General features: G+C 53.6%; 1 protein-coding gene across 2 annotated transcripts in view; it reads right to left on the bottom strand.

Moving 5' to 3' along the window:
* Positions 1-4,138: 4,138 nt before the first annotated feature.
* The window catches only part of LOC146064167 (programmed cell death protein 4-like), a 45,030-nt gene continuing 36,376 nt past the window's right edge, over positions 4,139-12,792 (bottom strand). For both annotated transcript variants that reach the window (XM_083177401.1, XM_083177483.1), the window contains exons 7-11: positions 12,439-12,553; positions 12,249-12,356; positions 6,754-6,864; positions 6,540-6,679; positions 4,139-4,281 (exon numbers count right to left, since the gene is read on the bottom strand). In XM_083177401.1, coding sequence (XP_083033527.1) covers positions 4,230-4,281; positions 6,540-6,679; positions 6,754-6,864; positions 12,249-12,356; positions 12,439-12,553 — 526 coding nt within the window. In that variant the 3' untranslated portion in view covers positions 4,139-4,229. The remainder of the gene's footprint in view (positions 4,282-6,539; positions 6,680-6,753; positions 6,865-12,248; positions 12,357-12,438; positions 12,554-12,792) is intronic.

The following is a 12,792-nucleotide window of genomic DNA, read 5'->3' on the forward strand; positions in this document are numbered from 1 at the left end:
ACTTGTCCTCTATGGGTATACACCTGTCAGTCACTGTCTCCTGGGTTATATACTGTGTAATAGGGTGCTGCGGATCCCTTGTTCTCTGCCCCCTGATACTTATGTCAGTGCCCTCTGCTGATGCAGCTATGGTTATGTGCCCTTTACTTGTCCTCTATTGTATACAGCTGTAAGTCACTGTCACTTGGGTTATATACTCTGTAATAGGGTGCTGCGGATCCCTTGTTCTCTGCCCCCTGATACTTATGTCAGTGTCCTCTGCTGATGCAGCTATGGTTATGTGCCCTGTACTTGTCCTCTATTGTATTCAGCTGTCAGTCACTGTCTCCTGGGTTATAGACTCTGTAATAGGGCGCTGTGGATTCATTGTTCTCTGCCCCCTGATACTTACGTCAGTGTCCTCTGCTGATGCAGCTATGGTTATGTGCCCTGTACTTGTCCTCTATTGTATTCAGCTGTCAGTCACTGTCTCCTGGGTTATATACTCTGTAATAGGGTGCTGTGGATCCCTTGTTCTCTGCCCCGATACTTATGTCAGTGTCCCCTGCTGATGCAGCTATGGTTATGTGCCCTATACTTGTCCTGTATTGTATACAGCTGTAAGTCACTGTCTCCTGGGTTATGTACTGTGTAATAAGGTGCTGCAGGTCCCTTGTTCTCTGCCCCCTGATACTTATGTCAGTGTCCTCTGCTGATGCAGCTATGGTTATGTGCCCTGTACTTGTCCTCTATTGTATACACCTGTCAGTCACTGTCTCCTGGGTTATATACTGTGTAATAGGGTGCTGCGGATCCCTTGTTCTCTGCCCCTGATACTTATGTCAGTGTCCTCTGCTGATGCAGCTATGGTTATGTGCCCTGTACTTGTCCTCTATTGCATACACCTGTCAGTCACTGTCTCCTGGGTTATATACTGAGTAATAGGGTGCTGCGGATCCCTTGTTGTCTGCCCCCTGATACTTATGTCAGTGCCGCCTGCTGATACAGCTATGGTTATGTGCCCTGTACTTGTCCTCTATTGTATACAGCTGTAAGTCACTGTCTCCTGGGTTATATACTCTGTAATAGGGCGCTGCGGATCCCTTGTTCTCTGCCCCCTGATACTTATGTCAGTGTCCTCTGCTGATGCAGCTATGGTTATGTGCCCTGTACTTGTCCTCTATTGTATTCAGCTGTCAGTCACTGTCTCCTGGGTTATATAATCTGTAATAGGGCGCTGCGGATCCCTTATTCTCTGCCCCCTGATACTTATGTCAGTGTCGCCTGCTGATGCAGCTGTGGTTATGTGCCCTGTACTTGTCCTCTATTGTATTCAGCTGTAAGTCTCTGTCTCCTGGGGTATATACTGTGTAGTAGGGCGCTGTGGATCCCTTGTTCTCTGCCCCCTGATACTTATGTCAGTGTCCTTTGCTGATGCAGCTATGGTTATGTGCCCTGTACTTGTCCTCTATTGTATTCATCTGTAAGTCACTGTCTCCTGGGTTATATAATCTGTAATAGGGTGCTGCGGATCCCTTGTTCTCTGCCCCCTGATACTTATGTCAGTGTCCTTTGCTGATGCATCTATGGTTATGTACCCTGTACTTGTCCTATATTGTATTTAGCTGTAAGTCACTGTCTCCTGGGTTATATACTCTGTAATAGGGCGCTGTGGATTCCTTGTTCTCTGCCCCCTGATACTTATGTCAGTGCCCTCTGCTGATGCAGCTATGGTTATGTGCCCTGTACTTGTCCTCTATTGTATATAGCTGTCAGTCACTGTCTCCTGGGTTATATAATCTGTAATAGGGTGCTGCGGATCCCTTGTTCTCTGCCCCCTGATACTTATGTCAGTGTCCTCTGCTGATGCAGCTATGGTTATGTGCCCTGTACGTGTCCTCTATTGTATTCAGCTGTAAGTCATTGTCTCCTGGGTTATATACTCTGTAATAGGGCGCTGCGGATCCCTTGTTCTCTGCCCCCTGATACTTATGTCAGTTCTGCCTGCTGATGCAGCTATGGTTATGTGCCCTGTACTTGTCCTCTGTTGTATTCAGCTGTAAGTCACTGTCTCCTGGGTTATATACTGTGTAATAGGGCGCTGCGGATCCCTTGTTCTCTGCCCCCTGATACTTATGTCAGTGTCCTCTGCTGATGCAGCTATGGTTATGTGCCCTGTACTTGTCCTCTATTGTATTCAGCTGTAAGTCACTGTCTCCTGGGTTATATACTCTGTAATAGGATGCTGCGGATCCCTTGTTCTCTGCCCCCTGATACTTATGTCAGTGTCCTCTGCTGATGCAGCTATGGTTATGTGCCATGTACTTGTCCTCTATTGTATTCAGCTGTCAGTCACTGTCTCCTGGGTTATATACTGTGTAATAGGGTGCTGCAGATCCCTTGTTCTCTGTCCCGTGATACGTATGTCGGTGTCCCCTGCTGATGCAGCTATGGTTATGTGCCCTGTATTTGTCCTCTATTGTATACAGCCTGACGTCACTGTCTCCTGGGTTATATACTGTGTAATAGGGCGCTGCGGATCCCTTGTTCTCTGCCCCTGATACTTATGTCAGTGTCCCCTGCTGATGCAGCTGTGGTTATGTGCCCTGTACTTGTCCTCTATTGTATACAGCAGTAAGTCACTGTCTGCAGGGAAGGAGGGATACGTGGCACAGTGCTCTGCAGGGATGGAGGGATACGTGGCACAGTGCTCTGCAGCCAAGGACGGATACGTGGCACAGTGCTCTGCAGGCAAGGACGGATACGTGGCACAGTGCTCTGCAGGCAAGGACGGATACGTGGCACAGTGCTCTGCAGGCAAGGACGGATACGTGGCACAGTGCTCTGCAGGCGAGGACGGATACGTGGCACAGTGCTCTGCAGGCAAGGATGGATACGTGGCATAGTGCTCTGCAGGGAAGGACGGATACGTGGCACAGTACTCTGCAGGGAAGGATGGGTGCATGGCACAGTCCTCTGCAGGGAAGGATGGATACGTGGCACAGTGCTCTGGTAAGCATGGCTACTTGGCACAGTGCTCTGCAGGGAAGGACGGATATGTGGCACAGTGCTCTGCAGGGAAGGACAGATATGTGGCACAGTGCTCTGCAGGGCAGGATGGCTACGTGGCACAGTGCTCTGCAGGGAAGGATGGCTACGTGGCACAGTGCTCTGCAGGGCAGGATGGATATGTGGCACAGTGCTCTGCAGGTAAGGACGGCTACGTGGCACAGTGCTCTGCAGGGAAGGACGGATACGGGGCACAGTGCTCTGCAGGGAAGGACGGATACGTGGCACAGTGCTCTGCAGGGAAGGACGGATACGTGGCACAGTGCTCTGCAGGCAAGGACGGATACGTGGCATAGTGCTCTGCAGAGAAGGACGGATACGTGGCACAGTACTCTGCAGGGAAGGATGGGTACATGGCACAGTCCTCTGCAGGGAAGGATGGATACGTGGCACAGTGCTCTGCAGGGAAGGACGGATACGTGGCACAGTGCTCTGCAGGCAAGGACGGATACGTGGCATAGTGCTCTGCAGAGAAGGACGGATACGTGGCACAGTACTCTGCAGGGAAGGATGGGTACATGGCACAGTCCTCTGCAGGGAAGGATGGATACGTGGCACAGTGCTCTGGTAAGCATGGCTACGTGGCACAGTGCTCTGCAGGGAAGGACGGATATGTGGCATAGTGCTCTGCAGAGAAGGACGGATACGTGGCACAGTACTCTGCAGGGCAGGATGGCTACGTGGCACAGTGCTCTGCAGGGAAGGACGGATACGTGGCACAGTGCTCTGCAGGGAAGGACGGATACGTGGCACAGTGCTCTGCAGGGAAGGACGGCTACGTGGCACAGTGCTCTGCAGGGAAGGACGGCTACGTGGCACAGTGCTCTGCAGGGAAGGACGGATATGTTGCAAAGTGCTCTGCAGGGCAGGATGGATACGTGGCACAGTGCTCTGCAGGGAAGGACAGCTACGTGGCACAGTGCTCTGCAGGGAAGGACGGCTACGTGGCACAGTGCTCTGCAGGGAAGGACGGCTACGTGGCACAGTGCTCTGCAGGGAAGGACGGCTACGTGGCACAGTGCTCTGCAGGGAAGGACGGCTACGTGGCACAGTGCTCTGCAGAACTCATTAATACACCAATCAGTTCCAATAGGTTTTATCCCTTTATTTTGGTGTAATAGAGCATGTTCCTGTGAGACTGCCGCCAATCTCTGGCATGTGTCACTGGTTACAGAGTCTTGTCACTGTTTAATAAGTCCCCCGTCTCCCTCACTTACAAAGCGCTTGCGGCCTCTGCAAGAGAAAAGGAATATACAGCATAGGTTATATAACCAGACAGAGGACACAGACTCCTCCCCTCCCCCTGAGCTCCTCCCTCACACACTGAGCTCCTCCCCCTCACATACATCTGTGATACAGGAAGGAGGCCTGTCCTAAGCTCCTCCCCCTCATATCTGTGATACAGGAATGGGGCCTGTCCTAAGCTCCTCCCCCTCATATCTGTAATACAGGAAGGAGGCCTGTCCTAAGCTCCTCCCCCTCATATCTGTGATACAGAAATGGGGCCTGTCCTAAGCTCCTCCCCCTCATATCTGTGATACAGGAATGGGGCCTGTCCTAAGCTCCTCCCCCTCATATCTGTGATACAGGAAGGGGGCCTGTCCTAAGCTCCTCCCCCTCATATCTGTGATACAAGAATGGGGCCTGTCCTAAGCTCCTCCCCCTCATATCTGTGATACAGGAATGGGGCCTGTCCTAAGCTCCTCCCCCTCATATCTGTGATACAGGAAGGGGGCCTGTCCTAAGCTCCTCCCCCTCATATCTGTGATACAGGAATGGGGCCTGTCCTAAGCTCCTCCCCCTCATATCTGTGATACAGGAAGGAGGCCTGTCCTAAGCTCCTCCCCCTCATATGTGATACAGGAAGGAGGCCTGTCCTAAGCTCCTCCCCCTCATATGTGATACAGGAAGGAGGCCTGTCCTAAGCTCCTCCCCCTCATATCTGTGATACAGGAATGGGGCCTGTCCTATGCTCCTCCCCTCACATACATGTGATACAGGAATGGGGTCTGTCCTAAGCTCCTCCCCTCACATACTTGTGATACAGGAATGGGGTCTGTCCTAAGCTCCTCCCCTCACATACTTGTGATACAGGAATGGGGCCTGTCCTAAGTTCCTCCCCTCACATACATGTGATACAGGAATGGGGCCTGTCCTAAGCTCCTCCCCTCACATACATGTGATACAGGAAGGAGGCCTGTCCTAAGCTCCTCCCCTCACATACATGTGATACAGGAAGGAGGCCTGACCTAAGCTCCTCCCCTCACATACATGTGATACAGGAAGGAGGCCTGTCCTATGCTCCTCCCCTCACATACATGTGATACAGGAAGGAGGCCTGTCCTATGCTCCTCCCCTCACATACATGTGATACAGGAATGGGGCCTGTCCTAAGCTCCTCCCCTCACATACTTGTGATACAGGAATGGGGCCTGTCCTAAGCTCCTCCCCTCACATACTTGTGATACAGGAATGGGGCCTGTCCTAAGCTCCTCCCCTCACATACATGTGATACAGGAATGGGGCCTGTCCTAAGGTCCTCCGCTCACATACATGTGATACAGGTCCTAAGCTCCTCCCCTCACATACTTGTGATACAGGAATGGGGCCTGTCCCAAGCTCCTCCCCTCACATACAGGTGATACAGTAATGGGGCCTGTCCTAAGCTCCTCCCCTCACATACATGTGATACAGGAAGGAGGCCTGTCCTAAGCTCCTCCCCCCACATACATGTGATACAGGAATGGGGTCTGTCCTAAGCCCCTCCCCTCACATACATGTGATACAGGAATGGGGCCTGACCTAAGCCCCTCCCCTCACTTACATGTGATACAGGAATGGGGCCTGTCCTAAGCTCCTCCCCTCACATAGATGTGATACAGGAATGGGGCCTGTCCTAAGCTCCTCCCCTCACTTACATGTGATACAGGAATGGGGCCTGTCCTAAGCTCCTCCCCTCACATACATGTGATACAGGAAGGAGGCCTGCCCTAAGCCCCTCCCCTCACATACATGTGATACAGGAATGGGGCCTGCCCTAAGCTCCTCCCCTCACATACATGTGATACAGGAATGGGGTCTGTCCTAAGCCCCCCCCCCCCCCCCCCCCACATACATGTGATACAGGAATGGGGTCTGTCCTAAGCCCCTCCCCTCACATACATGTGATACAGGAATGGGGCCTGACCTAAGCCCCTCCCCTCACTTACATGTGATACAGGAATGGGGCCTGTCCTAAGCTCCTCCCCTCACATAGATGTGATACAGGAATGGGGCCTGTCCTAAGCTCCTCCCCTCACTTACATGTGATACAGGAATGGGGCCTGTCCTAAGCTCCTCCCCTCACATACATGTGATACAGGAATGGGGCCTGTCCTAAGCTCCTCCCCTCACATACATGTGATACAGGAATGGGGCCTGACCTAAACCCCTCCCTCTGACACACATAACACATACAAGCTCCAGGGCTGTGACATGCCCCCGTCACCCACCTGGATGGGCACTGGTCTCGCAGCTGCTGGGTAATGACCCCTTCCTGGTAACACAGATCCACCAGCTTCTCCATCACGCTATGTGCCAGCGGGACATCTAGGGTGAGATCCGGGAGCTCGGAGTAGACGCGCTGGAAGCCCTGTGTGACACAGACAGTAAGTACCAGGCGTGGCGGGCACACGCAGTGTAACAGGACAGGACACGCCACCTCACCCGATTCATCTGGTCCAGCGTTATTAATCCACTTTCCCATAATGCCTTCAGTAACTTCACCGCCATCAGGACCCGTCCCTCAGCCGAGCCTTCCAACACCAGCACCACGGCCTGGGAACAGAGACACTGATACAGGGGGTCTCCCTGACAGGGACACATAGACAGGGAATACACCGCAGCCCATAGGGACAGGGGCCCATAGACAGGGAATACACCGCAGCCCATAGGGACTGTGTAATAGTGACAGGGGCCCATAGACAGGGAATACACCGCGGCCCATAGGGACTGTGTAATAGGGACAGGGGCCCATAGACAGGGAATACACCGCAGCCCATAGGGACTGTGTAATGGTGACAGGGAATACACCGCAGCACATAGGGACTGTGTAATAGAGACAGGGGCCCATAGACAGGGAATACACCGCAGCCCATGGGGACTGTGTAATAGTGACAGGGGCCCATAGACAGGGAATTCACCGCAGCCCATAGGGACTGTGTAATAGTGACAGGGGCCCATAGACAGGGAATACACCGCAGCCCATAGGGACTGTGTAATAGTGACAGGGGCCCATAGACAGGGAATACACCGCAGCCCATGGGGACTGTGTAATGGTGACAGGGAATACACCGCAGCACATAGGGACTGTGTAATGGTGACAGGGGCCCATAGACAGGGAATACACCGCAGCCCATAGGGACTGTGTAATAGGGACAGGGGCCCATAGACAGGGAATACACCGCAGCCCATAGGGACTGTGTAATAGGGACAGGGGCCCATAGACAGGGAATACACCGCAGCCCATAGGGACTGTGTAATAGGGACAGGGGTCCATAGACAGGGAATACACCGCAGCCCATAGGGACTGTGTAATAGTGACAGGGGCCCATAGACAGGGAATACACCGCAGCCCATGGGGACTGTGTAATGGTGACAGGGAATACACCGCAGCCCATAGGGACTGTGTAATAGGGACAGGGGCCCATAGACAGGGAATACACCGCAGCCCATAGGGACTGTGTAATAGGGACAGGGGCCCATAGACAGGGAATACACTGCAGCCCATAGACAGGGAATACACTGCAGCCCATAGGGACTGTGTAATAGGGACAGGGGCCCATAGACAGGGAATACACTGCAGCCCATAGACAGGGAATACACCGCAGCCCATAGGGACTGTGTAATAGTGACAGGGGCCCATAGACAGGGAATACACCGCAGCCCATAGGGACTGTGTAATAGGGACAGGGGCCCATAGACAGGGAATACACTGCAGCCCATAGGGACTGTGTAATGGTGACAGGGAATACACCGCAGCCCATAGGGACTGTGTAATAGGGACAGGGGCCCATAGACAGGGAATACACCGCAGCCCATAGGGACTGTGTAATAGTGACAGGGGCCCATAGACAGGGAATACACCGCAGCCCATAGGGACTGTGTAATAGGGACAGGGGCCCATAGACAGGGAATACACCGCAGCCCATAGGGACTGTGTAATGGTGACAGGGAATACACCGCAGCCCATAGGGACTGTGTAATAGGGACAGGGGCCCATAGACAGGGAATACACCGCAGCCCATAGGGACTGTGTAATAGTGACAGGGGCCCATAGACAGGGAATACACCGCAGCCCATAGGGACTGTGTAATAGGGACAGGGGCCCATAGACAGGGAATACACCGCAGCCCATAGGGACTGTGTAATAGGGACAGGGGCCCATAGACAGGGAATACACCGCAGCCCATAGGGACTGTGTAATAGGGACAGGGGCCCATAGACAGGGAATACACCGCAGCCCATAGGGACTGTGTAATAGGGACAGGGGCCCATAGACAGGGAATACACTGCAGGCCATAGGGACTGTGTAATAGGGACAGGGGCCCATAGACAGGGAATACACCGCAGTCCATAGGGACTGTGTAATGGTGACAGGGAATACACCGCAGCCCATAGGGACTGTGTAATAGGGACAGGGGCCCATAGACAGGGAATACGCCGCAGCCCATAGGGACTGTGTAATAGTGACAGGGGCCCATAGACAAGGAATACACCGCAGCCCATAGGGACTGTGTAATAGGGACAGGGGCCCATAGACAGGGAATACACCGCAGCCCATAGGGACTGTGTAATAGGGACAGGGGCCCATAGAAAGGGAATACACCGCAGCCCATAGAGACTGTGTAATAGGGACAGGGGCCCATAGACAGGGAATACACCGCAGCCCATAGGGACTGTGTAATAGGGACAGGGGCCCATAGACAGGGAATACACCGCAGCCCATAGGGACTGTGTAATAGCGACAGGGAATACACCGCAGCCCATAGGGACTGTGTAATAGGGACAGGGCCCCATAGAGAGGGAATACGCCGCAGCCCATAGGGACTGTGTAATAGGGACAGGGGCCCATAGACAGGGAATACACCGCAGCACATAGGGACTGTGTAATGGTGACAGGGGCCCATAGACAGGGAATACACCGCAGCCCATAGGGACTGTGTAATAGGGACAGGGGCCCATAGACAGGGAATACACCGCAGCCCATAGGGACTGTGTAATAGGGACAGGGACCCATAGACAGGGAATACACCGCAGCCCATAGGGACTGTGTAATAGGGACAGGGGCCCATAGACAGGGAATACACCGCAGCCCATAGGGACTGTGTAATAGGGACAGGGGCCCATAGACAGGGAATACACCGCAGCCCATAGGGACTGTGTAATAGGGACAGGGGTCCATAGACAGGGAATACACCGCAGCCCATAGGGACTGTGTAATAGTGACAGGGGCCCATAGACAGGGAATACACCGCAGCCCATGGGGACTGTGTAATGGTGACAGGGAATACACCGCAGCCCATAGGGACTGTGTAATAGGGACAGGGGCCCATAGACAGGGAATACACCGCAGCCCATAGGGACTGTGTAATAGGGACAGGGGCCCATAGACAGGGAATACACTGCAGCCCATAGACAGGGAATACACCGCAGCCCATAGGGACTGTGTAATAGTGACAGGGGCCCATAGACAGGGAATACACCGCAGCCCATAGGGACTGTGTAATAGGGACAGGGGCCCATAGACAGGGAATACACTGCAGCCCATAGGGACTGTGTAATGGTGACAGGGAATACACCGCAGCACATAGGGACTGTGTAATAGTGACAGGGGCCCATAGACAGGGAATACACCGCAGCCCATAGGGACTGTGTAATAGGGACAGGGGCCCATAGACAGGGAATACACCGCAGCCCATAGGGACTGTGTAATAGTGACAGGGGCCCATAGACAGGGAATACACCGCAGCCCATAGGGACTGTGTAATAGGGACAGGGGCCCATAGACAGGGAATACACCGCAGCCCATAGGGACTGTGTAATGGTGACAGGGAATACACCGCAGCCCATAGGGACTGTGTAATAGGGACAGGGGCCCATAGACAGGGAATACACCGCAGCCCATAGGGACTGTGTAATAGTGACAGGGGCCCATAGACAGGGAATACACCGCAGCCCATAGGGACTGTGTAATAGGGACAGGGGCCCATAGACAGGGAATACACCGCAGCCCATAGGGACTGTGTAATAGGGACAGGGGCCCATAGACAGGGAATACACCGCAGCCCATAGGGACTGTGTAATAGGGACAGGGGCCCATAGACAGGGAATACACCGCAGCCCATAGGGACTGTGTAATAGGGACAGGGGCCCATAGACAGGGAATACACTGCAGGCCATAGGGACTGTGTAATAGGGACAGGGGCCCATAGACAGGGAATACACCGCAGTCCATAGGGACTGTGTAATGGTGACAGGGAATACACCGCAGCCCATAGGGACTGTGTAATAGGGACAGGGGCCCATAGACAGGGAATACGCCGCAGCCCATAGGGACTGTGTAATAGTGACAGGGGCCCATAGACAAGGAATACACCGCAGCCCATAGGGACTGTGTAATAGGGACAGGGGCCCATAGACAGGGAATACACCGCAGCCCATAGGGACTGTGTAATAGGGACAGGGGCCCATAGACAGGGAATACACCGCAGCCAATAGGGACTGTGTAATAGTGACAGGGAATACACCGCAGCCCATAGGGACTGTGTAATAGGGACAGGGGCCAATAGACAGGGAATACACCGCAGCCCATAGGGACTGTGTAATAGGGACAGGGGCCCATAGAAAGGGAATACACCGCAGCCCATAGAGACTGTGTAATAGGGACAGGGGCCCATAGACAGGGAATACACCGCAGCCCATAGGGACTGTGTAATAGGGACAGGGGCCCATAGACAGGGAATACACCGCAGCCCATAGGGACTGTGTAATAGCGACAGGGAATACACCGCAGCCCATAGGGACTGTGTAATAGGGACAGGGCCCCATAGAGAGGGAATACGCCGCAGCCCATAGGGACTGTGTAATAGGGACAGGGGCCCATAGACAGGGAATACACCGCAGCCCATAGGGACTGTGTAATGGTGACAGGGAATACACCGCAGCCCATAGGGACTGTGTAATAGGGACAGGGGCCCATAGACAGGGAATACAACGCAGCCCATAGGGACTGTGTAATAGCGACAGGGAATACACCGCAGCCCATAGGGACTGTGTAATAGGGACAGGGGCCCATAGACAAGGAATACACCGCAGCTCATAGGGTCTGTGTAATGGTGACAGGGAATACACCGCAGCTCATAGGGACTGTGTAATGGTGAGTGGGGCCCATAGACAGGGAATACACCACAGCCCATAGGGACTGTGTAATGGTGACAGGGAATACACCGCAGCCCATAGGGACTGTGTAATAGGGACAGGGGCCCATAGACAGGGAATACACCGCAGCCCATAGGGACTGTGTAATGGTGACAGGGAATACACCGCAGCCCATAGGGACTGTGTAATAGGGACAGGGGCCCATAGACAGGGAATACACTGCAGCACATAGGGACTGTGTAATGGTGACAGGGGCCCATAGACAGGGAATACACTGCAGCCCATAGGGACTGTGTAATAGAGACAGGGGCCCATAGACATGGAATACACCGCAGCCCATAGGGACTGTGTAATAGGGACAGGGGCCCATAGACAGGGAATACACCGCAGCCCATAGGGACTGTGTAATAGGGACAGGGAATACACTGCAGCTCATAGGGACTGTGTAATGGTGACAAGGGCCCATAGACAGTGAATACACCGCAGCCCATAGGGACTGTGTAATGGTGACAGGGGCCCATAGACAGCGAATACACTGCAGCCCATAGGGACTGTGTAATAGGGACAGGGGCCCATAGACAGGGAACACACCGCAGCCCATAGGACTGTGTAATGGTGACAGGGAATACACCGCAGCTCATAGGGACTGTGTAATGGTGACAGGGGCCCATAGACAGCGAATACACCGCAGCCCTGCGACAGGACTGGACAGGATTATATTCTCTGTACAGCGCTGTGTATATTGGTGGCACCACAGGAACAGACGATACTGATGTGATTACCTCATACACCAGCTCATGATGGAAGTGAGGAACCTCGAGGTCCCGCAGGCAGCGCTCAGCCTCGGACACCTGACCGGAGAGCAGGAATTCCTGGAGGAGCAGATTCATCTGCAGGACAGACACAGAGCACATTACTGACATGGTCGCTACCTGCACCTATACCAAAGGCTAAACCGCACAAACAGGTCACCTCCTTAACGAGATGTTTGACAGGTCTCTGTCCTCCGCCGACTCCCCACACGTTATCCAGCCGGACAATCTCCCGCTTTATTCTTAGTAACACTGCAGCGCGATCCAGGGCAGCCCTGAGGCGGGAGACAAGGCAGCCTCAGATTAGGGGTTCTGGGAAGTATGGGGGGGGGTGAGGAGACTTGCACGAGGATTCCCCAGTCACCTGCACTACTCACACTGAGCGCCCCGGGCACCACTTTACCGATAAAGACAGATGGTTAAACCAAAATGACTGGCGTACTAATTAGGTCATGTGTTCTCAAACATGGATAGCCTTAAAACCTAGCCAGCTGGTGAAACATTGCCATAAGGT

Source organism: Crinia signifera, chromosome 1, assembly GCF_055691185.1.
Source record: "Crinia signifera chromosome 1, ASM5569118v1, whole genome shotgun sequence".
Classification (NCBI taxonomy): Eukaryota; Metazoa; Chordata; class Amphibia; order Anura; family Myobatrachidae; genus Crinia; species Crinia signifera.